We start from the raw sequence: 25,497 nt of genomic DNA, 5'->3' as shown, positions 1-25,497 counted from the left end.
ACACAGATACAACAGCCCCAGGCCTGGGAGCACCCAGTCAAGGCCGCCCCTGTGGGTGCGCAGGGCGGCAAATGAATGAAGGGCAGTGATGGATAAGGATGTGTCCGGCCCTCTATGGCCCCTCCAGGGAGGGCAGGGGACAGGAGGGGAGGGTTGAGCCGGCAGGGGCTCAGGGACCCTGGGAGAAGGGCGGGGGCGAGCCTGCTTCCTCCCTCCCTCCTTCCCCACCCCCACCCCTGGGCTGGCTGGGCTCCCATCAGCTGCTGCTGCATCGTCAATATTTCACTGGCGTCACTAAGAGGCCGCAGTAGGGACAGCGGCTGCGGCAGCACTCGAGCCAGCTCCACTCACAGTTCGCCCGGGGAGTCAGGACCCCGTCCCTGCCCACAGCCATGGACGTCTTCAAGAAGGGCTTCTCAATCGCCAAGGAGGGTGTGGTGGGCGCCGTGGAGAAGACCAAGCAGGGGGTGACAGAGGCTGCTGAGAAGACCAAGGAGGGTGTCATGTATGTGGGTGAGTTTGGGCGTGGCAGGGCGTGGCAGGGCAGGGCAGCTTGGTGGCCACCCAGTTACCTGGGCCTGACTTTATCCCCCAGCCCCTGGGAGGCATTTTGAGAGGGATGAGGATCTGGCAGTTGAGTCAGGGTCTCCCAGCCCTGGAGGACCGCCACCCTCCCGCACACCCCATTGTCTGTTTGGGTCTCCTCAGGGCCCCAGGGGCCTCTGGAACAGGACAGCAAGGGAGGCACTTAGCCCTCAGACACACCTGTTTGTGCGCACACAGATGCACACACCAACGCACACCAGCGCCCCCGCCCAGCATCACCCACAGGCCCCCTGACTTGGGTAAGAAGCCACACTGAGCCTGGAGCCCCGCGGACTGAGCAAGCAGGTGCTCAGCAGCCAGGCCACAGGTCCCCACCCCGCCAGGCGAGATGAGACCAGCCCTCAGTGTCCTGTCCAGCCTCCCGTGCACCCCACCCCCGTCAGCTCCTTCCAAAGAGAGGCTGAGCCGATGACTCAGCTCTCGTTGACCCAGTCCTGCGCTGCTTCCGAGGCCCAGGCCATACCCACGTGAGGTCCAGACCCTACCTCAGGCCTGGTCTCTGTCATCCCCCCATCCTGTCCTGTCCACTTCCCATCCGTCCCCTTCCTCCAGACACAGCAGGAAGTGGCCTTTGAAAGGATGGCCGGCTCCCAGACACCATCCTTACCTCCCACTGACCCTGCAGCTTGTCCAGCTGTTCTGTGGTGTGTTTGCCTGGCCCACTCCCCTCCCAACACCAGGAGTGGGACTGGACTGACGCCTCCACTTCCTCCACAGGAGCCAAGACCAAGGAAGGTGTTGTGCAGAGTGTGACCTCAGGTAAGGAGCCCCAGGACCCGGGGACATGGAGGCTGGGACGTCCAGGGACTTTCGCACCCTGGTGCTAAAGGCCCAAGCCCAGGCCCCTCCTTTCCCCCCTGCTGTACACGGACCCAGATTTCTCCAGAATCTGGGGCTAGACCCAGGGTGGGCTGCCCCCATCGTCGTCAGAGCTCCCCCGGAGTCAGAAAGCGGAGAGTCTAAGGTCTCCAGTAGAGCCAGAGTTTTGAGCGCCCTGGGAAAGGGGCTGCCCTGGCCTGACGGGAAGGCCAGGCCCGGGTGGGGTGGGGTCAGGGCCAAAGCCAGCCAGATTCCTCCCACAGTGGCTGAGAAGACCAAGGAGCACACCAACACCGTGAGCGAGGCCGTGGTCTCCAGTGTCAACACCGTGGCCACCAAGACCGTGGAGGAAGCAGAGAACATCGCAATCACCTCCAGAGTGGTGCACAAGGTGAGACCTGGTCCCCAGCCCTGGCCCTCAGACCCGTCCCACCCTTTCCCCTGGGCCTCAGGGAGGCCAGCTGGGGAGGAGGCATTATCACCCCACTGACATACAGGGGAATATGGAGACTCAGGGGCCCTGGCCTGTGTTTGGAGTTGTCACGTCCGTTAAGTCCTGGAATCCTCACGAGCAGCCCTGTGAGCGGAGCTGTGTGGGGCCCAACTGGAATGAGGCGCAAGACCGCATTCTCCTGATGGTGCTCAGCATTTAGGAGACACCCCATTTCACTAGCGAAAGCGGCGTCCTGAAGGCCCCGAGTGGTGACAGGCAGCCTCCCACGGGCAGTGCACACCAGCTCAGAGCTGCCAGGTCACCGCCAGCCTCCCTCCGGGCCTGGCTGGGCAGGGCCTCCTCCTCCAAGGAGGAGCAGGGAAGCAGCGCCCCCTGGTGACGGAAAAACAGTGAGGGTTCTGACCACACCCTCTGCCTCGACCTTTGTGAGCGTGCGTGTGTGCGTGCTTGTGCCTGGTGTGAGTGTGCCCGTGTGTGTGTGTGTGTGTGCGCGCGCATACACGCGCACCGGGCAACAGAGAGCACAGGAGCAGGGGAGCACTCCCAGGCGGTGGGGGCTGGTTGGGAGAACTGTCCCAGAACCCACCACAGAAAGACTCTGCTTGAAGCATTTTACACCTACTAACTCATTTCTTTGGCCCGAAATCCCATGAGACAGGGTGTGGAAATGAGGCCCAGAGAGATATGGTAATCAAGGTCCCATGGCTAGTCTGAGTGAGCCTGCAATTCTCTGGGCAGCCTGGGTCCCGAGACTATCCTCTGAAAGGGAGACTCTGAGCGGGAGATCATGGTGGGAGCATTGTGGGCAGGAGGTTTTCCTATTCCAGAGATGTGCCGTCTCAGCTCTGTACGAGGCTGTGCTTTAGAAAGCTCTCCTACCTGGCCCAGGCCCCGAGGGGCCGGTAGAGTCCCAGGCACCCAGCACTAAGAACCCCTGCTCCAGGGAGTGGGTGGGTGGAAGGGTAGGGGGTCACCCTGCCCCTGCCTCTGGGGGCAGCACCAAGGCGTCTGATCCCAGGGCCAGCACAAGGTCTCCGGATCCTAGGAACAGGCAGGCGCCCTTCCTCCTCGTTCCCAGCTCTGCCTCGTCCTAGCTCTGTGACCTTGGGAAGCTCTCCGGGGCCTCCCTTGTTTCAGCTGTAAAATGCCTGGGGTGGGGGGAGGGTGGGGCTGAGAGGATCCATTTCACTGGGCTGTGATGATGCAGGGAAATGGCCCCCATGAAGCAGCTTCGCCTTGCTCATGGTGAGCACCCGACAAAGGGAGGTGACTACATCATCATCATCAGTGCCCCTGGGCAGGACCCAAATGTACCCCAGGAGATCCCAGGCCCCTCCCTCCCCCATCCTCCAGCAAAAGAGGCCTTGGGATGGGGTCAGGCTGCCCCTGCACTTCTGAGCAGAAGCCTGGGCACTCTTCTCTGACTTTGGAGGAGGGCTGGTGAGCCCTTGGAGCTACCCCAAGGAAGACATTTCCTGGTGACACCCAAAAACCATGACTCACCCTCCAGTGAACCATAGAAGGATGCAGCACTGCCAGTCTGTCTGACCGTTCATGCCGCTGGCCTCATGCACCCACCTTGGGGCAGCAGGACTAGGTTGGCGGCCACTTGTCCTTTGCCTGTAGCGCCTGCGCCAACTCTGGCTGCCCCAGTCCACCAAGGGGCAGGATGGCCCCATGGACAGAGAGGTGGCAGGACCCTCCAGAGGTAGGAGCTGAGACTAGTGTCCAAGCTGATCACCCAGTCTGGCCCAGCCTACCAGCTTCACACGACCACCCCCAGGCAGGCCGCCATCTCAGGCAAGCGCCTGGCCGGGTGTAGGTGGGTAGAAAGAGATAGGAAGTGGGAGAGGACCGTATAACCACTGCAGGTTCCAACCAGACCAGCCTGAGCCCAGTGCCCATCCAGGAGGCAGGGAGAAGGAAAGAGGGTGGCACTCATGCTACTGGGATAGGGTTGGGCCTGGAGCAAGCCAGACCTGATCCCTACAAGCGTCACTGCTTTGACCTCTGTGGCCTTAAGCTGGATACCTGGCCTATCTAGGCATAGGGTCGCCATGTGAATGGTGATAACATGCACCTCCTCTTAGGGCTCTTTGGGGTCACAGGAGGATAAGGGTATGTGATCATGTGATTCAGGAACACTGAGGGTGGGGTCAGGCCTAGTGCTTCAGGGGCCACTGCCCACCCCACCTCACTGGGCTTCCTCATGGAGGAGGCCCAACCAGGGACTGTCAGTGACTCAGCATCTGCTTTTGGGGGTGAAGCTGGGCTCAGGGGTACTTGGTACCCCCAGAAGGCCTTGGCAGCATCAGACAGAGCCCCCGCTGTGAATTCTTACATGAGGCTCTATCACCTCCAAGGTCAGTCTGGCCCTCATACCTCCCTCACCTCCAGACCTCCACATAGAGCAAGATGATGAGGGCCTCTGCTCATCTTTGAGGCCAGGGTGACAAGGCCCGGGATGCAAGGAGCTGGGGACTCTGTGCCCTCCACCTGGTCCCACATCCCCTTTGCTTTCCCACAGGAGGACCTGCAGCAACCTGCCCCCTCGCAGGAGGACAAGGCTGCCAAAGTGGAAGAGGAAGTGGCTGAGGCGGTAGGATCTGGGTTTCTGGCGTTACAGGGGGGTCCCTGGGCAAGTTGCTTCCCTCCTGGGGCCCCAGAGCCTTCAAGGGAGCCTCTTGACCTGCAGGCCCCTGAGCCTGAGTGTGAGGTCTCCTCATGGATGACCCCCTCAGGGCAGAGGGGCACAGATGACACCTGTCCCCACCCCACCCAGGGTGGCCACTGAGGGCTGGGGCCCCAGAGCTGTGTGTGAAAGTCTCTCTCTCTCCCAGACCAAGAGTGGAGGAGATTAGAGGGCTGCAGGTGAGCTTGGAGGCCCTGAGGAACCCCAACCCTCCCGGCACAAGGAATGTCTGGTCCTGGAGTGTGACCTATGGGGCTGCCCATGGCCCCCACGTCCTCCCCTGGCTGCCCACAGGCTGGTCCTCCCATGCTGCCGCCACCACCATCACCTGCCTCCCTTGTCCCCTCATCCCCTCTGGTCCTTCTGACCCCACCGATGCTGCTATGAATTTTTTTTTTTTAATGATTCCAAATAAAACTCAAATCCCTGCTGCATACCTGCTCAGGCCTCCTGTCTGTGCTGCCTCATTCATGAAGACACCCTCTGGGCCCTCTGGGAACAGGAGCTGGGCCAGGTATGCTACGGGAACGCCCTGCGTGTTTCTGGAACCTACTAATAGCGGGCACTGCCTTCAGGGAATCCCCCTGCACCACCACCCCGCCACCCCGCCATTGTCGTTTTTTGTTTTTTGTTTTTCGGCCATGCTGTGTGGCTTGCAGGGTCTCAGTACCCCGACCAGGGATTGAAACCAGGCCACCCCCACTGGCTTTTAACATGGAGGTGGCATCCCTGCTTTTGGCTCGGGCAGACACCTTCAAGGACACACTGTCCGCTGGAGCGTGAGACTGGGATGCCCCAGGTTTTGAGCTTTGGCTCACCCTCCGGGAATGGTCCCCACTGACAACAGAGGGTGAGGATGGGCCTCCTGGGCCTTCCCTCCATGTGTGTCCTTGGTGGAACAGTTCCTTCTGGGAACAGGGACACCTAATGCCCCTCCCTGGAGCAGATGGTAACTTTCAAAGATGGGAAGTCTAAACCCATAGTAGGGACTCTTTGCATCCTCCTCTGCGAAGAAGGACATGACCCCAGGGTTCCTCCCGCCTGGTCCCACCCAGCCTTGAGCTCCCCACCAAGTTGGACCTGGGCTTTCCCTTTCACCGAAGAGTTCTGTCAAATATCATTAGAAAACACAACAGCTTAGAGGCAGAAGAGCCAGCCTCCGCCTTGAGAGAAAAAGAGTAAAAATATTTGTTAAGCTCCTCCCAGGTGTGGGACACTGTACTGAGTGCTTTACCTCCTTTAATCCTCAAAACAAATGGCATGTCCCAGTTTCGTCGAAAATGAACTGAGAAACAGAGAGTTAAATAACTTGCCCAAGGGCACAAAGCTAGGAAGCTGGGACCTGGGCAGAAGTCCAGGTGGCCTCGCTCCAGAGCCATGCAGCTGATTCCCATGCTCTGCTACGTCCACCCAGACTGTGGGGGCTCCAGTGGCGTTATGGCAGATGCTGCCACCCCCAAGGTTTCAAAACAACCCGGGGACCAGGGTGGTCATTGTCCTACACGAAGGGCTATTGGCATCACGCCCTGGAGTCTCTTTCAGAGGTGCCTGAGCAAAGAGCAGGGCTCCCTTTCCTTTGACAGCCAGTTTGGGTTCAGAGCATCTAAGTGGCTTGCCCCAGCCCTCCAGCCCTGCGTGTGGGCACCCAAACTTGAGTCCACACCACCCTACCACCCTGCCTCTGTGGTGGGGAGCAGAGGTCAAGGGCAGCCCTGGGGGCTGGGAACCAGTCAAACACAGCTGAGCTTCGTTGTATCCCAGCCTGCCGGTCATGGGTATCCACGGCTGAGGAGGCAGAAAGGAGCAGTGAGCTGCTGCTCTTGCAGCCCCCAAAACCTACTATGGGAGGAATGAAGGGCCTGGAAGAGGTGCGGGCAGTCCCGGGTGTTCCTGCTCCCGGGCTCAGACACTGCTCATCAGCAGGCCTGTGCGTGCCCCAGGAGGAGGGCACCTGGGGCCTGGGCTTGCCGGAGAGAAAGAGGGGAGGAGCTGGGCCCTCTCAGGTAACTGGGGGAGGAGGACACCTAGACTCGGCCCCTGGGGTCCCAGTGCCCTCTCCTCTGCTGAAGGAACCTGGGAGGGTCCCTGCTGCTTGCCCCCCGCTCTCACCCCCATATCCAGGGCCAGTTCCTGTGATCAAACAACAAGGTCCGCCTGGTCCAGGTAGCCTCTTCCCCATCCCATGGGCACTGCAGTGCTCTTTGCCTTTAAGCCCCCTATTATGTGCTGTGGGATCTGTGGGGCTGCCCCTGACTTCCCTAGAGGAGTTACTGCTCTCCCCCCATCCTCTCCTTATCCAAGAAGCCCCAGGCACCCTGTCCCTTTTTTTTTTTTTTTTGGTAGGTGGCAGTTCTGTTTTTTAATATTTATTTATTTTGGCTGCGCCAGGTCTTAGTTGCGGCACTTGGGATCTTCATTGCAGCATGCGGACTCTTAGTTGCGGCGTGCATGCGGGATCTAGTTCCCGGACCAGGGATAGAACCCGGGCCCCCTGCATTGGGAGCGTGGAGTCTTACCCACTAGACCACCAGGGAAGTCCCAGTAGGTGGCAGTTTTAATAAGACAACTTACATATGAGGCTTGTCTTGGGCGGCCACAAGATGAATAGATCTCTGCCCCAGCCCACCAAAATCTTAAAAGTTAACAGAGGACTTAACTGGGGTCAGTCATATTTCAATCCAGAGGGTTTCAACAACACCTTACTCTGTCAAGGCTGTGTCCTTGAAATGGCCGCTAGTATGGGAATTGCAGGCAGGACATACATTCCAAGGACAGGGGAGGGGGTGAGGAGCCTCTGATTGCCCAGGTGCAGCATGCAAGGCAACCAACAGTTACACCCTCTTGACCTCTTCCAACACTGCTGTAACAGATTTTTCAGTCATCTACCATGTATCAGGCAAGGTGCTTGACTCTGAGGAACCAAACTAAGCAAACTAGGTATGGTCTCTCCTCTCCAATTGCTCAGAATCTTGGAGGTGTCAGGGAGGAAGAGATTTCCCTTTACCTTTCTAGGTTCTTCGGGCTGGTTCAAAGAATCATACTGACATGAGACAGATTGACAGGAGAAAATCAAAATTTAATAGCGTGTATACATGGGACAGACCCAGGAAAACTGAGTAACTTGTCAAAATGGCTGAAGCCTTCACCTTAAATAGCATCTTCAGCTAAAGACAAAAGAGGATCTTGGGGCTAGAGATTTGGGGAGGAAGGCAATTGACATGGAGATGGAAAAGCAAGTGTTCGGTAAATAAATGTTTGCTGGGCCATGTACAGACAATGGGACACAGAGAGGAATTTTAACAAATAGACTTTTCTTGGTTCCTCCCTGTCTACACACCTAGTTCATACTCTAGTTATTTATGGCGATAGCTCTATTCCTGTAAGGCCCTCTCTCTAAATTCAGCTAAGGGGAAAGATCAAAGTTTCTCCCTGAGTCTTTTGGGCCTTGATTGTTTTCAGCTTGAAATAACTGGCTTGCCAAAATGACATTTTGGAGTGTCAAATTTTGCTCTCCTACAGAGGGAAGAGAGAGAATTTGAAAAGCAATCACTAAAGTCTGGTAAGTGTCACGTTAGGGAAGTACAGAATGCTGGGAGGCCCAATATGGCATACTTCATCTAATCTGTGATAGTTAAGGAAGGCTTCTCAGAGGTTGTGATATATTTTTAAAAATTAATTAATTAATTAATTTGTTTTTGGCTGCGTTGGGTCTTTGCTGCTGTGTGCCGGCTTTCTTTAGCTGCGGTGACCGGGGGCTACTCTTCGTTGCGGTGTGCAGGCCTCTCATTGTGGTGGCTTCTCTTGTTGCGGAGCACAGGCTCTAGCGCGCGCAGGCTTCAGTAGCTGTGGTGCACGGGCTTAGTTGCTCCGCATGGGGGATCTTCCTGGACCAGGGCTCGAACCTGTGTCCCCTGCATTGGCAGGCGGATTCTTAACCACTGGACCACCAGGGAAGCCCGTGGTTGTGATATTTTCGATGAAACTGGAAGGATGAGTAAGAATTAGCAAGATTAAGGGGGCCTTCCCTCCCCCCACCTTGAAGGACCCTCAGCTGAGTGTCAGGCATCCATCAGCCCATTTAATCCTCACCGTAACACTCTGGGGAGATTCTGGTATTGTGTCCCCCACCATTAGGCTTGATGAAGTTGAGGCTTGATGAGGCTCCTTGAGACACTGAGGCTCAGAGAGATGAAGGAACTTGCCCTGGGGGTATTTGCACCCAAGAGGTCTGACTCTGGTGCCTGAGGCTTTACACTCAACTGTCTGTTTTGTCACCTGCTCGGGCCCAACAGCCCCTCCCAGAGAGGCTGCTGCCTCCCAGTCTCGCTCCTTGCCCACTGGGCCTGGTGCCAAATAGCAACAGCAGCTACGGGTGAGCTAACTTGGAGCCGTGTAAAAGGCCTTCCTGGCTAAAGGGACTGGTGCTACTGGTGGTTTTTCAGGAGGGCTGGCAGGCCTCAGGAGGGCAGGCAGGCCTGGGGCAGGGTCTGGCCGGGGCTCCCCGGAGTCCAGGAGGTACCATCAGGCGGCTCTGCAGCGCCTTAGTGCTCGGGGCTGGACCAGGCTCAAGGCCGGGAAGGGCAGGGCGGGGCAGGGCGGGGCAGTTGCTTTGTTAGTCTGCGTTTGGTGTCCCATCCCCCCACCTGATCTCAGCGCCTGCCCCTTCCTCTTGCCCAGGAATCCTTCTCCCTTAATCAATTTCGTGTGTGTGTGTGTGTGTGTGTGTGTGTGTGTGTTTCCATATACCCCACACCAGGGTCTGACCCTCCAAGGCTTATCCACCCCTCCCCACGCATTACAGGCAGAGCTTGGGCCAGCCGAGTAGACCTGGGTAGGTGGGAGCTTCCCAGAGCTCCAAAATAGGGGAGACCCCGACGGACGTGCAGAAACAGGCCCAAAGAGGATGAATCAGAGAGCAGCCTTAGAGAGGGACAAGCCGCCGCACCGAGACGCAGAGGGGGTGGCCTCCAGACTCTGAAGGCGGGCTCTGGAGCGGAAGAGCGCTGGGCGGGGTGGGGGCCCGATCTGCACCCTTGAGCGCCAGGATGTTGTGCCTCGAGGGTCGTTTTGCTATTTCTGGGATCCCTGGCTGCCCTACTGACGCACAGGTCACTAACTCCCCTCCCAGCGCCGCCCCTCGTCACCACGCCCCGCGCGCCGGTCCCAGGAGTGGTGACCTGAGAGGCCTGCGGCTTGGCCGCTCCCTTCCTCGCTGTTTGGCCTGGGGTGCTTCCTGCCCAAGTCGTTGGGCTTTGGTGACCGGCAACGATTTCCTTGCCTGGGCTGGACACACACGGGCCGCCCTCTCCGTTACTCCCTCTCCCCCTCAGGCTGCTTGGTCCCCAGCCAGGGTCGCACGCACGCCAGTGACTCGCCCTCTCGGAAGGGGGTGGGATTTACTCGACCATCTCCCCACTGCGCTCCCCCCCCACCCCTGTCCCAGCAGCGGCTGGGCAGAGGGCCGGTTTGCAGTGTCCAGGCTGAGTTTGTGGGGACCGCCAGCTCGGCGTGGGTCAGGGCGCTAGGGTTTACAGCCCACCGACTCGGACTTGAGTCCCTGCCATGTGAATTTGGGTGAGACCTAGCTCGCCCTCTGTCCTCAATTTCTTCCTGCAAACTGCTAATAACACCCATTCCAAGAGTTGTGAGGGTTACACAAGAGGCTGTAAGCGTTAGGGCAGCGCCAGGCACAAGGTAAATGCTTAATAAAAGGCAGCTGCTATTGTTAATTACAACTCCAGCCTTGAGATCCTGACCTGGTGCTGACCCCGCGCTCACAGGTTGGGGAATCTTCAGGGTCAAAGAGGAAAAGTCCGGCTCACGCGGTAGAGGGAGATTGGTGCGCCCCCCTCTGCCCCCAGCCGCTCTCTGGACCCCTGATCCAGCCCCTCTGCAGCCCCGAGCCCCGCTCCAGACCCTGGTTGGGGCCTCCGCCTTCCCACTACAGCCGGAGGCCAGGTTGTGCTTTCGGGCCGGCGGGGACTGGAGCAGGGCCCGGTCACTCCCCTGAGCCCGAGTACTGGGAACCGCCCCGCGCCCCCTCCAACCCCCCTCCTTTCGGGGCGGGCCGGCCCTGGGGCGCCTTAAAAACCAGAGCTGGTGCCCGGGTCGCCGCCGCTTTGAGCAGGATCCAACGTCGCTACGATTACCCTGAAGCACCTCGCAGACCCCAGCAGCCATGGCCAGCAAAGGCTTGCAGGACCTGAAGCAGCAAGTGGAGGGGGCGGCCCAGGAAGCGGGTGAGGACAGCGCGCGACCTAGGGCACATACTGGGACCCCCGGGTGGACGCGGGGGTGGGGCTGGGGGCAGAAGCCTGGGGACTGCACAGCCGGAAAGTCGGCGGGCGGTTCTGTCTAGGAAGGGCCCTCTCCTGAGCTGCAGGGACCTGGAAGGACGCCCACCCGGACCAGCCCGGGAATGATGCCTTGAGGGAAGTGGGAGAACAGCAGTGCCTAAGGAGTGGGGCGGGGTGCGGGGTGCGGGGTGGGGAGCGCTTTGGGCATTGCCAGAGCCAATCCGAGGCAGCTGCTAGGGCCGGGAGCGGCCCCACCCGGGCCCTCAGGGGAGAGTGAGGGTCCACGAGGAGAGCGCGCTCCGCCACCATGAGCGCGCTCCGCCACCATGCCTGATCTCTGCCCGCCAGGTCCCAGAGGCGTACAGAAACAGGATGGGACGGGTGGCTCCAGAATCCCACCGGGCTTTGTTTTGAGCACTCCCCGCCCTCCTCCGAAATACTCATTTCCTCCTAAGTCCTCACGCAGAGGACCTTCCCACCTTCATGCGGGCAGGGCAGGTCCCCAGTCTTAGTTTCTCCACCTCTGGCTCTTTCCCCCTCAGACCTGAGGTTATGCAGCTGGGGGCTGGGGATGGACTGGGCAGTAGGGTATGTAAGGAGACTTCAGCCCCACCAGCGGCAGCTCTTCCAGTCCCAGCTCAGCCTCCCTTGGGACTCCAGCTCCCAGTCTGTCCTACACATATCCCAGTCAACAGACAACACCTAATCCAACCCCCTCCTTCATCAGTGCCCCAAGGAAAGCCCACAGGTGCTCCCCTGAGGCTAAAATGGTACCGGGAAGCCTCTTGTCTACAGTACCCCTCCTTCTGGGCCTCGCTTTCCCCATCTGTAAGCTGAGTGCAGAGTCTTCCCTTCCCTGACTGTGCTACGTCAGACAAAGACCCCAGGGACCTCTGTGAGCAGTAGACCCAGGGTCTGCCTGACCCCTGTACCCCCTGGTCCCCAGGGTCTGGGTAAAGCAGGCCCTTTCCTGTTCAGCAGCAAGGATGAGTCAGATCTCTGAAGGCCAGAGCCACCTGTCTGCCTACCGAGCAGGTGGGGACCCACCTGAGCCCCTGGAAACCCTGTTCTTCACAGGCACAAACTCTGGTCTAGAGGAGATAGCCTGACTTTGGAAGTTTCACCTACTTTCCACACTTCGTTTCCTAATGCCTTACGCTGCCTGCTCACGGAGGCACTGGCAGTCATTGCTTGTGTGCCCTCTGGGGAGAGGCACAGGAGAGAGGAGGTAGTAAGAGGGCCTTGCAAAGTAGAAGCCCCGGTGCTCTACATGTGGGAGTTCAGGCATCTGGGCCACGCCTCCGGGGGAGAAGTTGTTAAAGGCGGCAGGGTTCTCCCTGGGCTGTGCCCAGCAGCAGCCACAGCCCAGATGCCAATTCCAGCCTGGCCCAGCCCTGCCTTCCTTCCCCACTTGGATATTTTTGCAGCAATCCTGGAGAGGCAAGGGAAGCAGGCCAGAGGGGAGGAGCCCAGAGTTACAAATGAACAAGAACAACCTGGAATCATGGAAAGGGCTCATGCCCCTCACTGAGTGGCCTTGGTCAAAGAACTTTACCTCAATGGCATCCATTCCTGGGCCTGTAGGACAGACCACTCTAGAGGCAGATGAGGTTGGCAATGGTGGGGCCCCTGTGGTTGGTGGTATCTCAACAGGGGCTAAAACCAACGTCTCTGTTCTAGTGACGGCGGCTGGAGCAGCAACTCAGCAAGTGGTGGATCAGACCACAGAAACAGGGCAGAAAGGTCTGGTGGGGCTGGTGGGCAGGAGGGTGGACAGCCCCAGCGCGGCCCTGCCCTTCACCCAGCCCTTGCCCAGACACACCCTCTCCTCTGCAGACCCTCTACCAGCATTGCTTCCTGGGGAGGGAGACCCAGGCCAGGCTAACCCTGCAGGGCTGTGGTTCCCCGGGGCCCCGCACTCAACTGCCCTATCCTTTCCTTTCCCAGCCATGGACCAGGTTGCCAAGTCTACCCAGGAAACCATCGACAAGACTGCTAACCAGGCCTCTGAGGCTTTCTCGGGTTTTGGGAAAAAATTCGGCCTCCTGAAATGACAGAAGGGAGACATGGGTGACTCCCTTCCAGGCCCGGAGCTCTAGCAGGCTCTTGGCGGGCCACCTCATTAAAGCACATATGCCTACTCTGTGTCCACTTCATGCCTCCTCCCCAACTGGGCCCAGCCCTCCCTCGCTTAGAGCAGATGCTCGGGTATCCAGAAACTCAGCCCCGACGTCCAGAGTCCTGGCATTCCAAATTCGGAAACCCAGACGGATTGTCCAAGAACTCATTTCCCATGTCTCAACCGTGCGTCCAGACTCCCCCTTATCCGAAGTTCAACCCCCCATCTAGGTATGTGCCCCTCCCCCGCTCTATTCCCCCTGCCCCCGATTCCAAAACCGCTCCCTCAGCTCCAGGAACCCGCCCCTTCCTAGGAGGGGGATACTCGGTGCCCAGATCCTGGAGGAGCTCAGCTCTGGGCGGGGGGCGAAGGGTCCAACGGCACGGGCCTCGGGAACTTCTCCCAGTGAGCTAAGCTGGGGGCGGGGGGCTGGAAGCATCGAGGCATCCCAGGGCCAGGCGCCCTCGAGGACTTCAGGGGGCAGGAATTCTCGGGGAAGAGAGGGGACGCAGGGACGGAGCTTTTGGCCCTCGACACCCTACGCCGCCCGCCCGGTGTTTGTGCGACTGTCCCACCCGACGGTGAGTCACGGGGCAGGACCGGGAGGGCGAGGACACGCCCCGAAGATCTGAGTCCCACCCAGTTGACTTGTGTTTGGCGCGGTCGCCAGGAGCTCCGCCCAAGACGCGCCCCCCCGGGGGAGGTGCCTGCGGCGCACGGGGCGGTGCACGTGGGCGCGGCGCACGGGGTGGCGCACGTGGGCGAGAAGCGCTGGGACCCAGTGTGTGCGTAGGCGCGCTAGGCCACTCCCTCGGGCACCCCTTCCCTTCCGGATGCGCCTGTACTTTCTGGCCCAGCGCAGAGGCCGGCTTTTTTATCGGGCAGGTTCCCCCAGAGGGTCTAGAGTTCGCGCAAACCTTATTCCCTCCGACCTCCCCAGCACGTGTCCACGTGTCCATGCACGCGATACCAACCCTGGGTAAGTCCGGCTGATGGGTGACTCACTGTTGCCACAGGATAAGGCCCAGCCCTGGCGCCGCGTGCTGGCTGACCTTTTCAAATGAATGCCCGCCACACCTCGGCAGGTGACGCCTCGTTCCGTTTCCCCACCTCCACGGCTTTGCACACACTATTCCCTCTGTCCGTAATGATTTCGTTCTCTTCTGGATGAGCACATACGTAGTCGTGCCGTTTCAACTCACAAATATTGGCTACACGGCACTTCCTAGTTCTGGGGAGATGGAGGAAAAAAACCGTCGTCTTTCCTTCACACGCTGACTCGGGGCCGGCTTTCCCAGAGGCTTTCCAGACATGGCAGCAGGGGGCAGTGTCGTCGTGTCCACCCCCATCCCTCCCCTTCACATCCTCCCAGGTGACCTTTCCCTTCTCCAATCTGAGATCCCTCCCAAGGAAGCAACAGGTCTCCTCCCTAACTCTTAGCATCTCTCACCCTCACCCCAGGGCCAGGCCCAGTTCCATGCTTGGTTCCTGTTGCTGACTGTCCCCTAAAGAAGGGCTCAGCTAGTCTGCAAAATGGGCCAAGGCCTAAAGGGAAGGTCCTTGAAGAGATACCTGGGGTAATCTGGAGGTGCTTCCAGCATCTCCAGGAGCCCCTGCCCCCAGGAGAGGATGCCAGGGTTGGGAGAGACCACCTGGGGCCACAGCAGGAGGCAGGTGGGGCTGGACTGGCAGAGCCCTCACATTTTTCTGGAATGCATCCTTCCCCTGCCTGACTCAGGAGAAATTCCAATTGGCCCAACAATCCCTCTTCATCCTGTTCTCCTTGGGAGTGTCGGCCTTAGGGATGGATGTGTGAGCCAGCTCAGGCCAAGGCGAGGAGGGCCAGGAGCCTTCTAGGAAAGGTTTTTCAGCCTCAAAAAAAAAAAAAAAAAAAAAAAAAAACCAAGGAAGAAGCATTTTCTCCTATTCCACTAAACATTTTTGTGTCTAGAAATGATTCTTAGAACTCCGGCAGCTACTTCTAACCACAGGAGGAGCAAGCCTAAGGAAAAGCGAACTTGCTGATTAGGGCAGAGCAGAAATATAGAAAGAACCCGGATCCCAAGTTACTTTATTCAGTCCCTAACTTAACCAGTCCTGCAGCTGCCAGGAGCTAGGTGAGAGGATCAGTTTCCTCATTGTTTGAGCCGCTGTGAATTAGGTTTTCTATTGCAAACAAAAGCTTAAATCCTGATGTTACCTTGATGCTAAGGTCCTGTGTTTGCCGGCCTCACCCACCTCCCCAGCCTCCTCCCCCAACACGCCCTCCCTCTCTGCCTCAGCCACGTTAACCCTTGTTCATTTCCCTTGGCCTTGTGCTTCTGCTCATCTCAGTCTTTGCATGAGCCCTTTTTTTCTACCCGGAATGCTGTCCATCCTCCGTCATTAACCACCCTGGTCCAAGTTGCTCCTGCTCTTTCATCCTTCAGATCTCAGCTTCCCTGATCCTCCCCCAGCATATACACAGAATGGGTCTGGCTACTGCCAATACGTTCTCACACCCACTGTACTTCTTTTCCACGGTTATATACTAATGAGTCGCTCTCCTGTGTGCTTCACTGTGATGGTTGTCCACGGGTTGCAGCCAAGTCCCTTCTACTGATTAGTGCACACCCAGAGCCTAGAGTGGGGCTCTGGCAACATCTGCCACATGAATGCAGGGATGACGGTCCTTTGGTTCTCCTACCAGAAAACAGAGTTGACACATTGTCAGGTTCACCATGGTGCCATCTCCTACAATGCAGCCCCTTCCACAAACCCTGCCGCCATGCAGCTGATGCTCCCATGCACCGTGCCAATGCCTGTTTCTGTGTGCCTCTATTCCCCCAACACTGAGCCCTGGGGCGCAGGGCCAGGTTGGACTTGTCTTTGGTCCTATGTCTGGGACAAGGTGGGCATGGTGCTGGGGAGCCATGGGAGCTTATAGGAGTCCAGGCCTGTCTCCGTGAGGTTCATGAAGCTAGCTGAGCCCAGATGGGCTGAGGAGAAGGCAGCGTTGGCCACTGCCCCTGTTGGGTCTTGGTCAAATCTCCAAAGATTAATTCTTCCATTAGCAATTCCTCAGTTCCTAATTCTCCAAATCTCAGTTCTCCAACTAACCAAACACAAAGTCACTAACATCACATTTTGGTTCCACTGGACTTCTCAGCTCTGATTCCCATCAAATTACAGATGAGAAGGGGCAGAGTTTTCTGCTTTCCACCTTCTCTCCTTTTCTCCTATTTTGTTTTTGTTGTTGTTAGTTGTCTCATTTCTACTTTGTGAAAACACATAGCATTTGCATCCCATTCCTCCACACCTTTGTTCTGTCTTAGATCTGCAACTGAAAATATTAGAAGCGCTCTGCCATTCCTTCTGCTGAAATGTTTTCTGTTATCTCTTGGTTGGTTGGAGTTAGTCCTCTAAAAGTTTCCTCAAGAATGAAATATTTTCAGACGAATTGAGAAGACATCTGGGATCTGAGCTGAGAATTGTTATAGCTAGGCCCCTTGGGTTATTGCAGTGTTTCCATGAGGGTTCACAGTGTCCTATTTTTGTGTATGGCATTTTCTATTTTTTTAAAAAAAGGTTAAAAAGTTAAAAATTTTTTTAAAAAAGGACTCATGTGAACCATATTCTGAGTTCTTAAATGTGTGGTAATGTTTGTCTGTAGCCTTTATACTTTATCCTCAACTGGGTTTGAAATTTACATCTCACACTTTTTTCCATGAGCATCTTCTAGGTATGGCTGCCCCACTTTCTGCCACAGAAGGTTGAGTGGTCCCTAGCAGTCTGATTTCTAATTCACTGGAATTTCTAATAAGTGACTTGATCTTTCTGGCTGGCTGGCGTTCTTTATCTTTTTTATTGAAATATAGTTGATTTACAATGTTATGTTAGTTTTAGTTTTGTATATGATTCAGTTACATATACAAAAGTGATTCAATTACATACACATATTTTTTCAGATTCTTTTCCATTATAGGTTATTGCAAGATATTAAATATAGTTCCTTGTGCTATGCACTAGATCCTTGTTGTTTATCTATTTTATATATAGTAGTGTGTATTAATCCCAAACTCCTAATCTGTCCCTCTCACCCCTTTACCTTTAAGGTACAATAATTTTTTTAGGGTTCGTCTCAGTGATGATTGTTCTGGTTCAGTTTTCCCTAGTATGCTGTTTGCCCTTTCCATATTGATTCTAGATTTCTTTTATTTCAGGAACATTTCTTAATTGTATTTTTAAATATTTGCTCTGTTCCATTGCTTGGCTTTCTTCTTTGGGAATTCCAGTTGTGGGCACAAAGTTTTCTACCTTCCACATCTGCCATTGTCTCCCAAACACTGTGTATGTCTTTAATATGGCTCCTTCTTTTGTCTTTGCTTTTTTTCATTTCTGTTCCCATAGGTACCTACTGTGGCTCCTTCTAGTTTAGTCTTCATTTCTGCAATGGTTTGTTTTACCTTTTTTCTTCTGTTTTATTCCAGAGTTATGTAAGTTCCTATTCTGCCTGCTCCTGTCGTCTGCCATCTCATCCCTGAATTTTGGTATTTCTGTTTTACAGTCTTCCTTCATAACTACTAATGCTTTTTATTAAGTGTCTTATTTTCTTTCTAAAATTCATGTTGGAGTTTAATTCACGTTAGGTAATAATTTTCATGTGCCTCCTTTGAAGCACACTGTTTTGTGGGATTTCTTTGTTTGTGATGTTGTTTTGGTATTCTTTTTCATATTTAAAAAATAGTATGTTTTTACTGTTAGGTAGAAAAAAAGTGAAGTCAAAACTGCATATCTCTGGTATGCTATCCTTCCTGTAAAGAAAGAAGGAGGATGCAAGAAAATATGCAGGGCACATGTCTCTGCATATTTGTGGGAAGAAAATGCAGGAGGATAAACCAGCATCAGAGAGACCAGTTATCTACACGGGACAGGTGGGAAGGCAGTGGAAAGGAGGGAATGACAACAAGGTAGCAGAGATGAGGAGAGAGTGACACTTAACTTCAGAAAAGTTAATTTTTTTTTTTTAAAGAGCTTCAAATGCTTAGCTTTTTATTTATTCATTTATTTGTTTATTTAATTTTGGCTGTGTTGGGTCTTCGCTTCTGTGCGAGGGCTTTCTCTAGTTGTGGCTAGTGGGGGCCACTCTTCATCGCGGTGCGCGGGCCTCTCACTATCGCGGCCTCTCTTGTTGTGGAGCACAGGCTCCAGACGCGCAGGCTCAGTAGTTGTGGCTCACGGGCCTAGTTGCGCCGCGGCATGTGGGATCTTCCCAGACCAGGGCTCGAACCCGTGTCCCCTGCATTAGCAGGCAGATTCTCAACCACTGCGCCACCAGGGAAGCCCAGAAAAGTTAAATTTGATGTGTGAGTTGGTGATGGGCTTTTAAAAATTCTTCCTGTGTTCTTGTTGCCCCATAGAGTTTCAGGAAGGAGAAATGGGCTGAATTAAGGATTAAGCTGCAGCCACATTGCTTCCAGACTTAGAAGTCTGGCAGGTTGAGCTGGTGTTCTCTCTTTGCTGAGAATCCACATCCTCTCCTCCCTGCCCTTGCCCTGGTAACCTGCCTCTTGAACTGCATCACCCGGGCTCCCTCACCCTCAGGACTTGGTTGGGTTCAGCCAATGGGGGATATTGAAAGGAGATGGAGAAGAAGAGGAGAGGAATTTATTCCTCCTGCTTCCTTCTTGCTGGGCGTGGTTGGGCAGTGACCCTCTTCCTCTGCTGACAGCTGCAGCTCCTGTCTGCTGACCCTCTCCTACAGCTGCAGCTCTCTTCGGGGTCTACAGCCCCTCCAGGCCCAGGGAGGAAACAACTCCCACTGCTCCTGGTCGCTGGGGGCCTCGCCATCCCTCATTGGTTCCCTTAAGTTTGTCCACACCTTTGTGAACTGTCCCTTCCCTCAGGTATCCCTTTGATGTGCCCTCTGATTTTTTCCGGAACCCTGACTGACACCCATGGATGTATGAGTGCTGATCTGCTGGGGAAGTCTTCCTTTGGTGACTGACAAACCAAGTCTCCAGGAGTCTAGTCTCCCTGTGGCTGGGAGGGGTCTGTATGTGCAAGATATGTGGGCTGTATATACTGGGAGCTCAAGTCCATGAAGCAGAAGTAGGAGAAAGCATAGGCAGGATGACGGTCATAAAACTCTTGACATTCATGGCATTTGAAGTTCAAATCACAGGAGGAAAAAAAATCATCATGCCTCAGACATAAGACAGCCCTAAGTATTTAAGTACTCACAGTTTTGTTTTGTTTTTTTCAGAATTATTACGTGCTCAGTTGGCAAATTGCTGTTTGAAAAATTGACTGTCCTGACTTGATGATGTAGTCAGCTGGTCCTTTGCCAGACTGGGTTGTTGAGCAGATTCTACTTGGAGAATTAGTTGACTCTTGTCAAGGCTCGATTCTCCCTGCCCCAAGTGCAGGACTTGACCTTCTGACTCAGGACAGGCTGACATGGGTGCCTGTGTTCAAGGCCTGCTCTGTTGGGGCCCAGCATGGGCCAGGCTTCTTCCAAGATGGGGTGGTTCCCACCTGAGTCAGTCATCTCAACCTCACCCAGGCAAGTAACACTGCTCACTGCCGGAGTCACCCAACCCCTCAGACCAGAATCCCGGTTAGGAGGGTCTTGGGCTGTCCTAGTTTCTTTGGCTGGGAGCCGCAGATGGGCTGGGCTGAGCTGAGAGGACAGGAAGCTGGTCAGAGCTAGAGTGGGAAGGCCTGTGGGACTAGATGTGGGCCAGAGCACCAAGGTCTGGGGCCCAAGTCCAGTCTTGGGCCGCTTGGCCTCTCCAGCTCTCTTGCCTTCCCCCTGTTGGGCATTTGGGATCTGTGCCTGAACCCAGCCTTGCCAGGAGATCTGGGGCCATGGTGTGTTGTCACTGGAGTCTGGGTGCTCACACTGGGGCCATGCAGTAAGGAGGAGAGGGTCCCATGTGCAGGGGGGATAGGGTGAAGGCAACAGCAGTCTGACAGGGAGGGAAAAAGTGCAGCCAGAGTCCTGCTGAGTGGCCAAGCCCTGACCAGGGCCTGTCGAGGAGCTGGTGAGCTCCTGAGGAGAGGGGGATGGTGAAGAGTACCCCAGGGTGGGCCCTGGTGGGGAGGGGTCGTGGGGTCTGGAAGCCATCCCAGACCTGGTGGGTGACACTGCCATCCTGACAGGGAGTCTGGCGCAAAGGACCCCTCTGGGGGTGGGGGACACACACACGTCAGAGAAAACAGGGAAGGGGTTCTGATGGGCCTAGGGAGCATCTCTGTGGGTCTCTCAGACCAGCTCGCACCAGCCATGTCCCAGGAGTGCCCCTACCCTTGGCAGCATTGTCCTGATACTGTGAGCAGAGCTTTCTGGTGTTTGGCTGTGGCACGGGGAGGCCAGAGTCATCTGGACCTGCTTAAGCTCCAGGGCCCTCACTGTCATGGCCCCTTCTGAGTCCACAGGGTCTTGCATATATATTTATAAAACTTGCAAGAGAGTAGTAGTGTATTTTTTCTTACAGGGACTCTCCAGATTGTTTAAGACTTGATCTACTCCTGCCAGTGGCACGTGTGGGGCTGTGGCCTTGTGACCCAGAGTTCCTGCTGCCTACAGCATCCACTGCCCACCCCAGGCGGGCCGCCCACTGCCCAGGGCCTTCCGGTACCACTCAGGATGTGGGAGGGCCTCGGCTCCATAAAGCCTGTGTCAGGTAAATACTAATTAGACCCCACCATACCCTCCTGGACCCGTCTGAGCGATGAGGGAGCCTACAAGGGGGGAGCAGCCTCAAACTCCTGCCCCAGGCCTGGACTTTTTGAGTAGGGCCTTGGGAGGGCCTTTCCTCCATGACTCCTGGCCAGTGGCGGCAGGTCCCATCTCCAGGCCCTCTCACTCCAAGGCAGGCTCATACCCCTGCCACTCTTTGCTCCACCCACTGGTTGGTCAGGGCTCACTGCCAAGCAGCCGCTCCCTAGCACATCAGTGACGAGGGGGTGGGAACAGAAGTTTACCAAGAGTTTGCACGCATAGTTCCAGCAGCTGACAGTGACAAGGCCAGGCAGGCATGGATGCCCCCATTTTATAGATGAGGAAACTGAGGCTCAGGCTGGGCTAGTGACTAAGGGAAGCAGCATGTGGTATGTGACTTGAGGCATCTCCCTCCATCCTAAGTAACTAAGGAGGCAGCCTGGCTCCCTAAGCATGTGTGTGGTGCATCAGGGGCTAGTAGAGCTGCTTTCTGGGAACTCTTGCTACGGCCAGAAGCACCTCCCCAGATGGTAGTGGGGTCCTCCATCTACTCCCCTAGAACCGCCTGGGTGGGCACTGCTGACTTCACAGGGCTCCCCTGAGAGACCAGGCCCCAAGGCGCAGGGCGGGCTGGGTTCCCTCACATGCTGGCTACCTCAGTGCTGGGTCACTCAGGTGCTCCCATGTGTGAGAACCAGGTGACTGCAAGCCAGGGATGACTAGGCTTCTGGTCAATGTTGTGTCCTCCTCTGCCTTGGGCCAGGCATGGCCCTGACTCCTCCCGCCCCCCAGCCTGTCCAGGAGAGGCTGCACAGCCACTCTCCAGAACTGAGGTCCTTGGGAACGGGGAGGGCAGCGGCCGCCATTACACTTGTATTCCTGGCCTGAGGGGCCACCCAGGTCCCCAGGCCCACAAAACCCTAAATCCTTGATTAGGTCACTCTGGAGACTGTGGGCAGTGGGCTGGAAGTCCTAGCCCTTGTCTAGGTACCATGCCTAGGCTGCGGGGAGCCTAGGGGGCTGGCAGGGCTGCGGTCCCCAAATGCCTCTCATCCCACAGGGCACTCGGGCCTCTTGCCTTGGGGTAGGGGCATGTCCCAGAGCTGATCCCTCTGTCCAGCCTCACCCTGCTCCCTGTCCCTGCCCCTCACAGGGTCCCAGGATATGGGGTGTGTGGGTCTCATGCTGCCAGAGGGGCGCTGCCCCAGCCACAGCGCTGGGGTGGCTCCACCCAGCTTCTTCCTCCTGCCGTCTGTGCTGACTCACCACCGGGACCAGGGCTCGTGCCCCAGAGCCCAGCCAGGCAGACTGGTTCAGGCCCCAGCATCCTGCTTGATTACCACCTGTCGCTGCACAATGTTGGGAGGCCTGGGGAAGCTTGCCGCCGAGGGTCTGGCCCACCGCACTGAGAAGGCCACCGAGAAAGCTGGTAAGGACCCCGAGGCTCCTTTCCACCTGCACCGTTCCTGCCACTGGGGGATTGGGACAGACTCGACTGGGCCTGTGCTGATCCCAGCAGGACTGGGGCAGGCCTTGACCCCATGGGGCACTGAGGCTGATCAGCCGCATAGGGACAGGATGGAGGTGGGGGGCTATGGAAGCTGAGCAGGTACCTCGGGGAGGAGCCATGAGGGGTGCACTGCCCCAAGCAACCCTCCCTGTCAGCCCTGCTCTGCCCCCTGGGCTTGATACATTCCTGGGGTCTGTGGCTGAGGCCGGGAGGGGGCAGCTCAGAGGAGGCCCCTGGTGGCGAGAGGGGAGCCAGGGTGCTGGGTGAGCAGCTGGTGGCTTAAATCCGTCCCTCTGGAAAGCAGGGAGGGGCCCTTCAGTATTAAAACAAACTATTCCGAGTATCCTATACAGAATAAGGAAGATGGAGTTTAATTTTTAGCATAACTTTAAAGCTTCAAAGATTTTTTGCTTAAGAAACCACCGAGTCTGATTCTGTTCAAAGTCAGTCCCCAGGGTTTACACAAAGGACATTTTCAGTTTCTTCAAAGTCCCCAGGGGCTTCCCTGGGGGCACAGTGGTTAAGAATCCGCCTGCCAGTGCAGGGGACAAGGGTTCGAGCCCTGGTCCGGGAAGGTCCCACATGCCGGGGGGACAACTAAGCCCGTGTGTCACAGCTACCGAGCCTGTGCTCCAGAGCCCGCGAACCACAATTACTGAAGCCCGCGTGCTTAGAGCCCATGCTCCGCAACAAGAGAAGCCACCGCAACGAGAAGCCCGCGCAACGAAGACCCAGTGCAGCCAAAAAAACCCACAAAAAACCCAGAAATCCTTTTTTGTACGTCAGCCGCTGGATGCAGGGAGGCTGATCCAGGCCCCACTTGTTGGACGTTTTGTGAAAAACAGCTTGTGCCGGAGTTTGCTGTTCTCTTTCTAAAGGGCTGCAAACCTGTCTGTGTTTCATTTGAACTTTGCAGCTGCTGTTTAGCACCCCCTTTCTTTTCACCAACTCTCTGAGTGCTATGTCACTCCCAGTCTGCACACGAGGGACCCAAGTGGTGGAGGTGATTCTAGGAGGTAGAAGCTGAGCCAGGTCTTCTGACCGTGGCGTCTTCCAGGGCTAGCCCGTTACCAACCTGGGAGGGCAGAGAATTTCGTGGTGCTGGAGGAGTTGCTCTGGGGAGCTTGGTGCTGCCGGAGGGAGCTTTGACATTCAGCCTCCCACTGCAGCGCAGCCTCCGTCCGGCCACAGGCAGGACCGCAGCTCGCCTGAGAGGCCTGGTGACCTGGGAAACACGCCCGGCCTTGGCTCCAGGTCCCTCGTTGGCATTCCAGGCCTCGCTGGCCAAGGGGCATGGAGAGCCCTGCGCCTTTACCTGGCTTACTCAGCTTATCTCCTGCCAGCCGGGCCCCTCTCCCGTCTCTGAAGGAAGCCAGCTGGGGGCCCTTCTTGGGAGCAGCTTGTCCTGTCCTGGCGGGGGCAGTATCCCCGAGCCCCTTCCAGGGTATCCAGGGTTGTCTGGGTCCTGCTGTGAGGACAGGCAGCTTACACTGTGCTCTCACTCTGGGCTTGTCTCATTGTTTCAGTTGACATCGTGGAGGGAGTGGTGAAGGAGGCGGTGGAGCCTGCCAAGGAGGCTGGAGAGAATGGTACGGCCAAGGTCGGGGCGGGGAAGGAGGGAAGCTGGGTGCTGGCAGCAGCCTGATCCTTGCCTAACCAGATCACACCTTGACCCCAGTGTGGCATCCTTTCAGTTGGTGTATAGTTATCTGTGCTCATCTGAGGTCACAGGCCATATTTTGCTAAAGCAAGTTCCATCTAGATAGTCCTCTCTGTGGAATGTTAAGAGGATGACATCACAAAAGACCAGGTGCAGGCATGCTGGAACAAAACATTTGAGACATAAAATCATATATTTACACGAATACATATTTCCATAAATGTTTATATGTTTGTGCTGTGAGTATCACTATGTAAAAAAAAAGCACGTGTATATCTCACTCCTTACAACAAAATAGATTCCGGATAGATTAGGACTTAAATAGAAATACGTGAAATTATTAAATTGATAGAAGAGAACATAGATTTTGGCATAATCTCAGAGGAGGGAGGATCTTTTTAACGATGACAAAATCCAACAGCTATAAAGGAAATACTAGGTAAATTGGACAATATAAAACTTCAAAACTTTCCATAGTGGAAAAAAAAACTGTAAGCCAAACCAAAAGAAAAACAACAAACTGGGCAAAAATATTTGTAGTAGAAATGATAAACCAATATAAAAATGACCAAAAGATACAAACAGGCAGTTCACAGAAAAATGAGGCATGAGTAGGTAGTACACCCACAAGCAGATGCTCTCTCACTAATAGTTGGAGAAATGCAAGCTGTTTGGAGAAATAAAAGCAAATTTGAATGCATTCCTCCAGGAGCTGTGCTGCCCTCTGCCCCACAGACTCCTCCAGGGCATGACGGGTAAGACTGCCACATCCCACAGGCCACTCCAGGTGACTCCAACCCAGCGGGTGGCTTGAATTGTTTACTTTGCTCACCTGGATATCCTTTCTTCCTGACAACAATTGTTGAAGCTTTAAAAAAGACCCATGAGACAGGGGACAAAGTGGTAAAGGAAGTCACTGAGACGGTGACCAACACAATCACAAATGCTGTCACGCACGCAGCAGAAGGCCTGGGCAAACTGGGACAGTGAGCATGCCTGCCACCAGCAGGCTCTTCCTGAATCGCGATAAAAAGCTGTGAAACGGGGGCTTCCCTGGCGGCGCACTGTTTGAGAATCTGCCTGCCAATGCAGGGGACACGGGTTCGAGCCCTGGTCTGGGCGGATCCCACATGCCGCGGAGCAACAAGGCCCGTGAGCCACAAGTGCTGAGCCTGCGCGTCTGGAGCCTCTGCTCCGCAACGGGAGAGGCCGTGACAGTGAGAGGCCCGCGCACCGCGATGAAGAGTGGCCTCCTCTCTCCGCAACTGGAGAAAGCCCTCGCACAGAAACGGAGACCCAACACAGCCAGAAATAAAAAAAAAAAAAAAAAAAAAAAAGCTGTGAAATGTGTACACTGAGCCCTGGGTTTGTTCCTGTTTGCGTGGAAACATTGTGTTACGTCCTGAGTGTCCACTCTGCAGGGACAAGAGGCCAGCACCTTGGCACCCACTGGGGGTCAGATAAGTCCCTGTGATAAATCAGATGTGCCGCTCTCACGTTATGGCTGCTTCTGTCAGCAAGGAGCTCTTGAGAACTGTTAGTGTCTGTGCTACATTTCTTAAAAGCCTATTTCCGCAGTAGCTGTGCACAGCTTTCAGACACCTCAGTGCTTCAGGGACACCCCCAGGGAGGACCA

The 25,497-nt window shown here is 55.7% G+C and overlaps 3 protein-coding genes across 3 annotated transcripts; all 3 read left to right on the top strand.

Annotated features, from left to right (window-relative positions):
• The first annotated feature begins 358 nt into the window (after window positions 1-358).
• SNCG (synuclein gamma) lies at window positions 359-4,935 on the top strand. Its single transcript, XM_081218427.1, has 5 exons — window positions 359-513; window positions 1,324-1,365; window positions 1,689-1,816; window positions 4,407-4,478; window positions 4,720-4,935. Exons 1-5 carry the CDS (start codon window positions 393-395, stop codon window positions 4,738-4,740), a joined length of 384 nt encoding a protein of 127 aa, XP_081074553.1. The 5' UTR covers window positions 359-392; the 3' UTR covers window positions 4,741-4,935.
• A 5,714-nt stretch (window positions 4,936-10,649) lies between these two features.
• On the top strand, window positions 10,650-13,007 carry ADIRF (adipogenesis regulatory factor). Its single transcript, XM_081243226.1, has 3 exons — window positions 10,650-10,810; window positions 12,548-12,610; window positions 12,815-13,007. Exons 1-3 carry the CDS (start codon window positions 10,750-10,752, stop codon window positions 12,919-12,921), a joined length of 231 nt encoding a protein of 76 aa, XP_081099352.1. The 5' UTR covers window positions 10,650-10,749; the 3' UTR covers window positions 12,922-13,007.
• Window positions 13,008-13,813: 806 nt separating this feature from the next.
• On the top strand, window positions 13,814-24,904 carry FAM25A (family with sequence similarity 25 member A). The gene is made up of 6 exons (XM_081248992.1): window positions 13,814-13,965; window positions 19,231-19,530; window positions 20,465-20,653; window positions 21,845-22,120; window positions 23,728-23,837; window positions 24,639-24,904. The coding sequence occupies exons 3-6, from the start codon at window positions 20,617-20,619 to the stop codon at window positions 24,849-24,851; spliced, it is 636 nt and encodes a 211-aa protein (XP_081105118.1). The 5' UTR covers window positions 13,814-13,965; window positions 19,231-19,530; window positions 20,465-20,616; the 3' UTR covers window positions 24,852-24,904.
• Window positions 24,905-25,497: the final 593 nt, after the last annotated feature.

The sequence above is a fragment of the Mesoplodon bidens genome (genome assembly GCF_964165515.1).
Source record: "Mesoplodon bidens genome assembly, chromosome: 1".
Lineage (NCBI taxonomy): Eukaryota > Metazoa > Chordata > Mammalia > Artiodactyla > Ziphiidae > Mesoplodon > Mesoplodon bidens.
The sequence above is the reverse complement of the archived record's forward strand: the minus strand, read 5'-3'. Positions and strand labels throughout refer to the sequence as shown.

Coding starts and splice junctions, on each gene's coding strand:
- ADIRF (XM_081243226.1), top strand. CDS start 10,750: ATGGCCAGCAAAGGCTTGCAGGACCTGAAGCAGCAAGTGGAGGGGGCG. Junction 10,811..12,547: donor GGGGGCGGCCCAGGAAGCGG/GTGAGGACAGCG, acceptor TCTCTGTTCTAG/TGACGGCGGCTGGAGCAGCA. Junction 12,611..12,814: donor CACAGAAACAGGGCAGAAAG/GTCTGGTGGGGC, acceptor TTCCTTTCCCAG/CCATGGACCAGGTTGCCAAG.
- SNCG (XM_081218427.1), top strand. CDS start 393: ATGGACGTCTTCAAGAAGGGCTTCTCAATCGCCAAGGAGGGTGTGGTG. Junction 1,366..1,688: donor TGTGCAGAGTGTGACCTCAG/GTAAGGAGCCCC, acceptor TTCCTCCCACAG/TGGCTGAGAAGACCAAGGAG. Junction 4,479..4,719: donor AAGAGGAAGTGGCTGAGGCG/GTAGGATCTGGG, acceptor TCTCTCTCCCAG/ACCAAGAGTGGAGGAGATTA.
- FAM25A (XM_081248992.1), top strand. CDS start 20,617: ATGTGGGAGGGCCTCGGCTCCATAAAGCCTGTGTCAG. Junction 22,121..23,727: donor GAAGGCCACCGAGAAAGCTG/GTAAGGACCCCG, acceptor TCATTGTTTCAG/TTGACATCGTGGAGGGAGTG. Junction 23,838..24,638: donor AGGGAAGCTGGGTGCTGGCA/GCAGCCTGATCC, acceptor CACATCCCACAG/GCCACTCCAGGTGACTCCAA.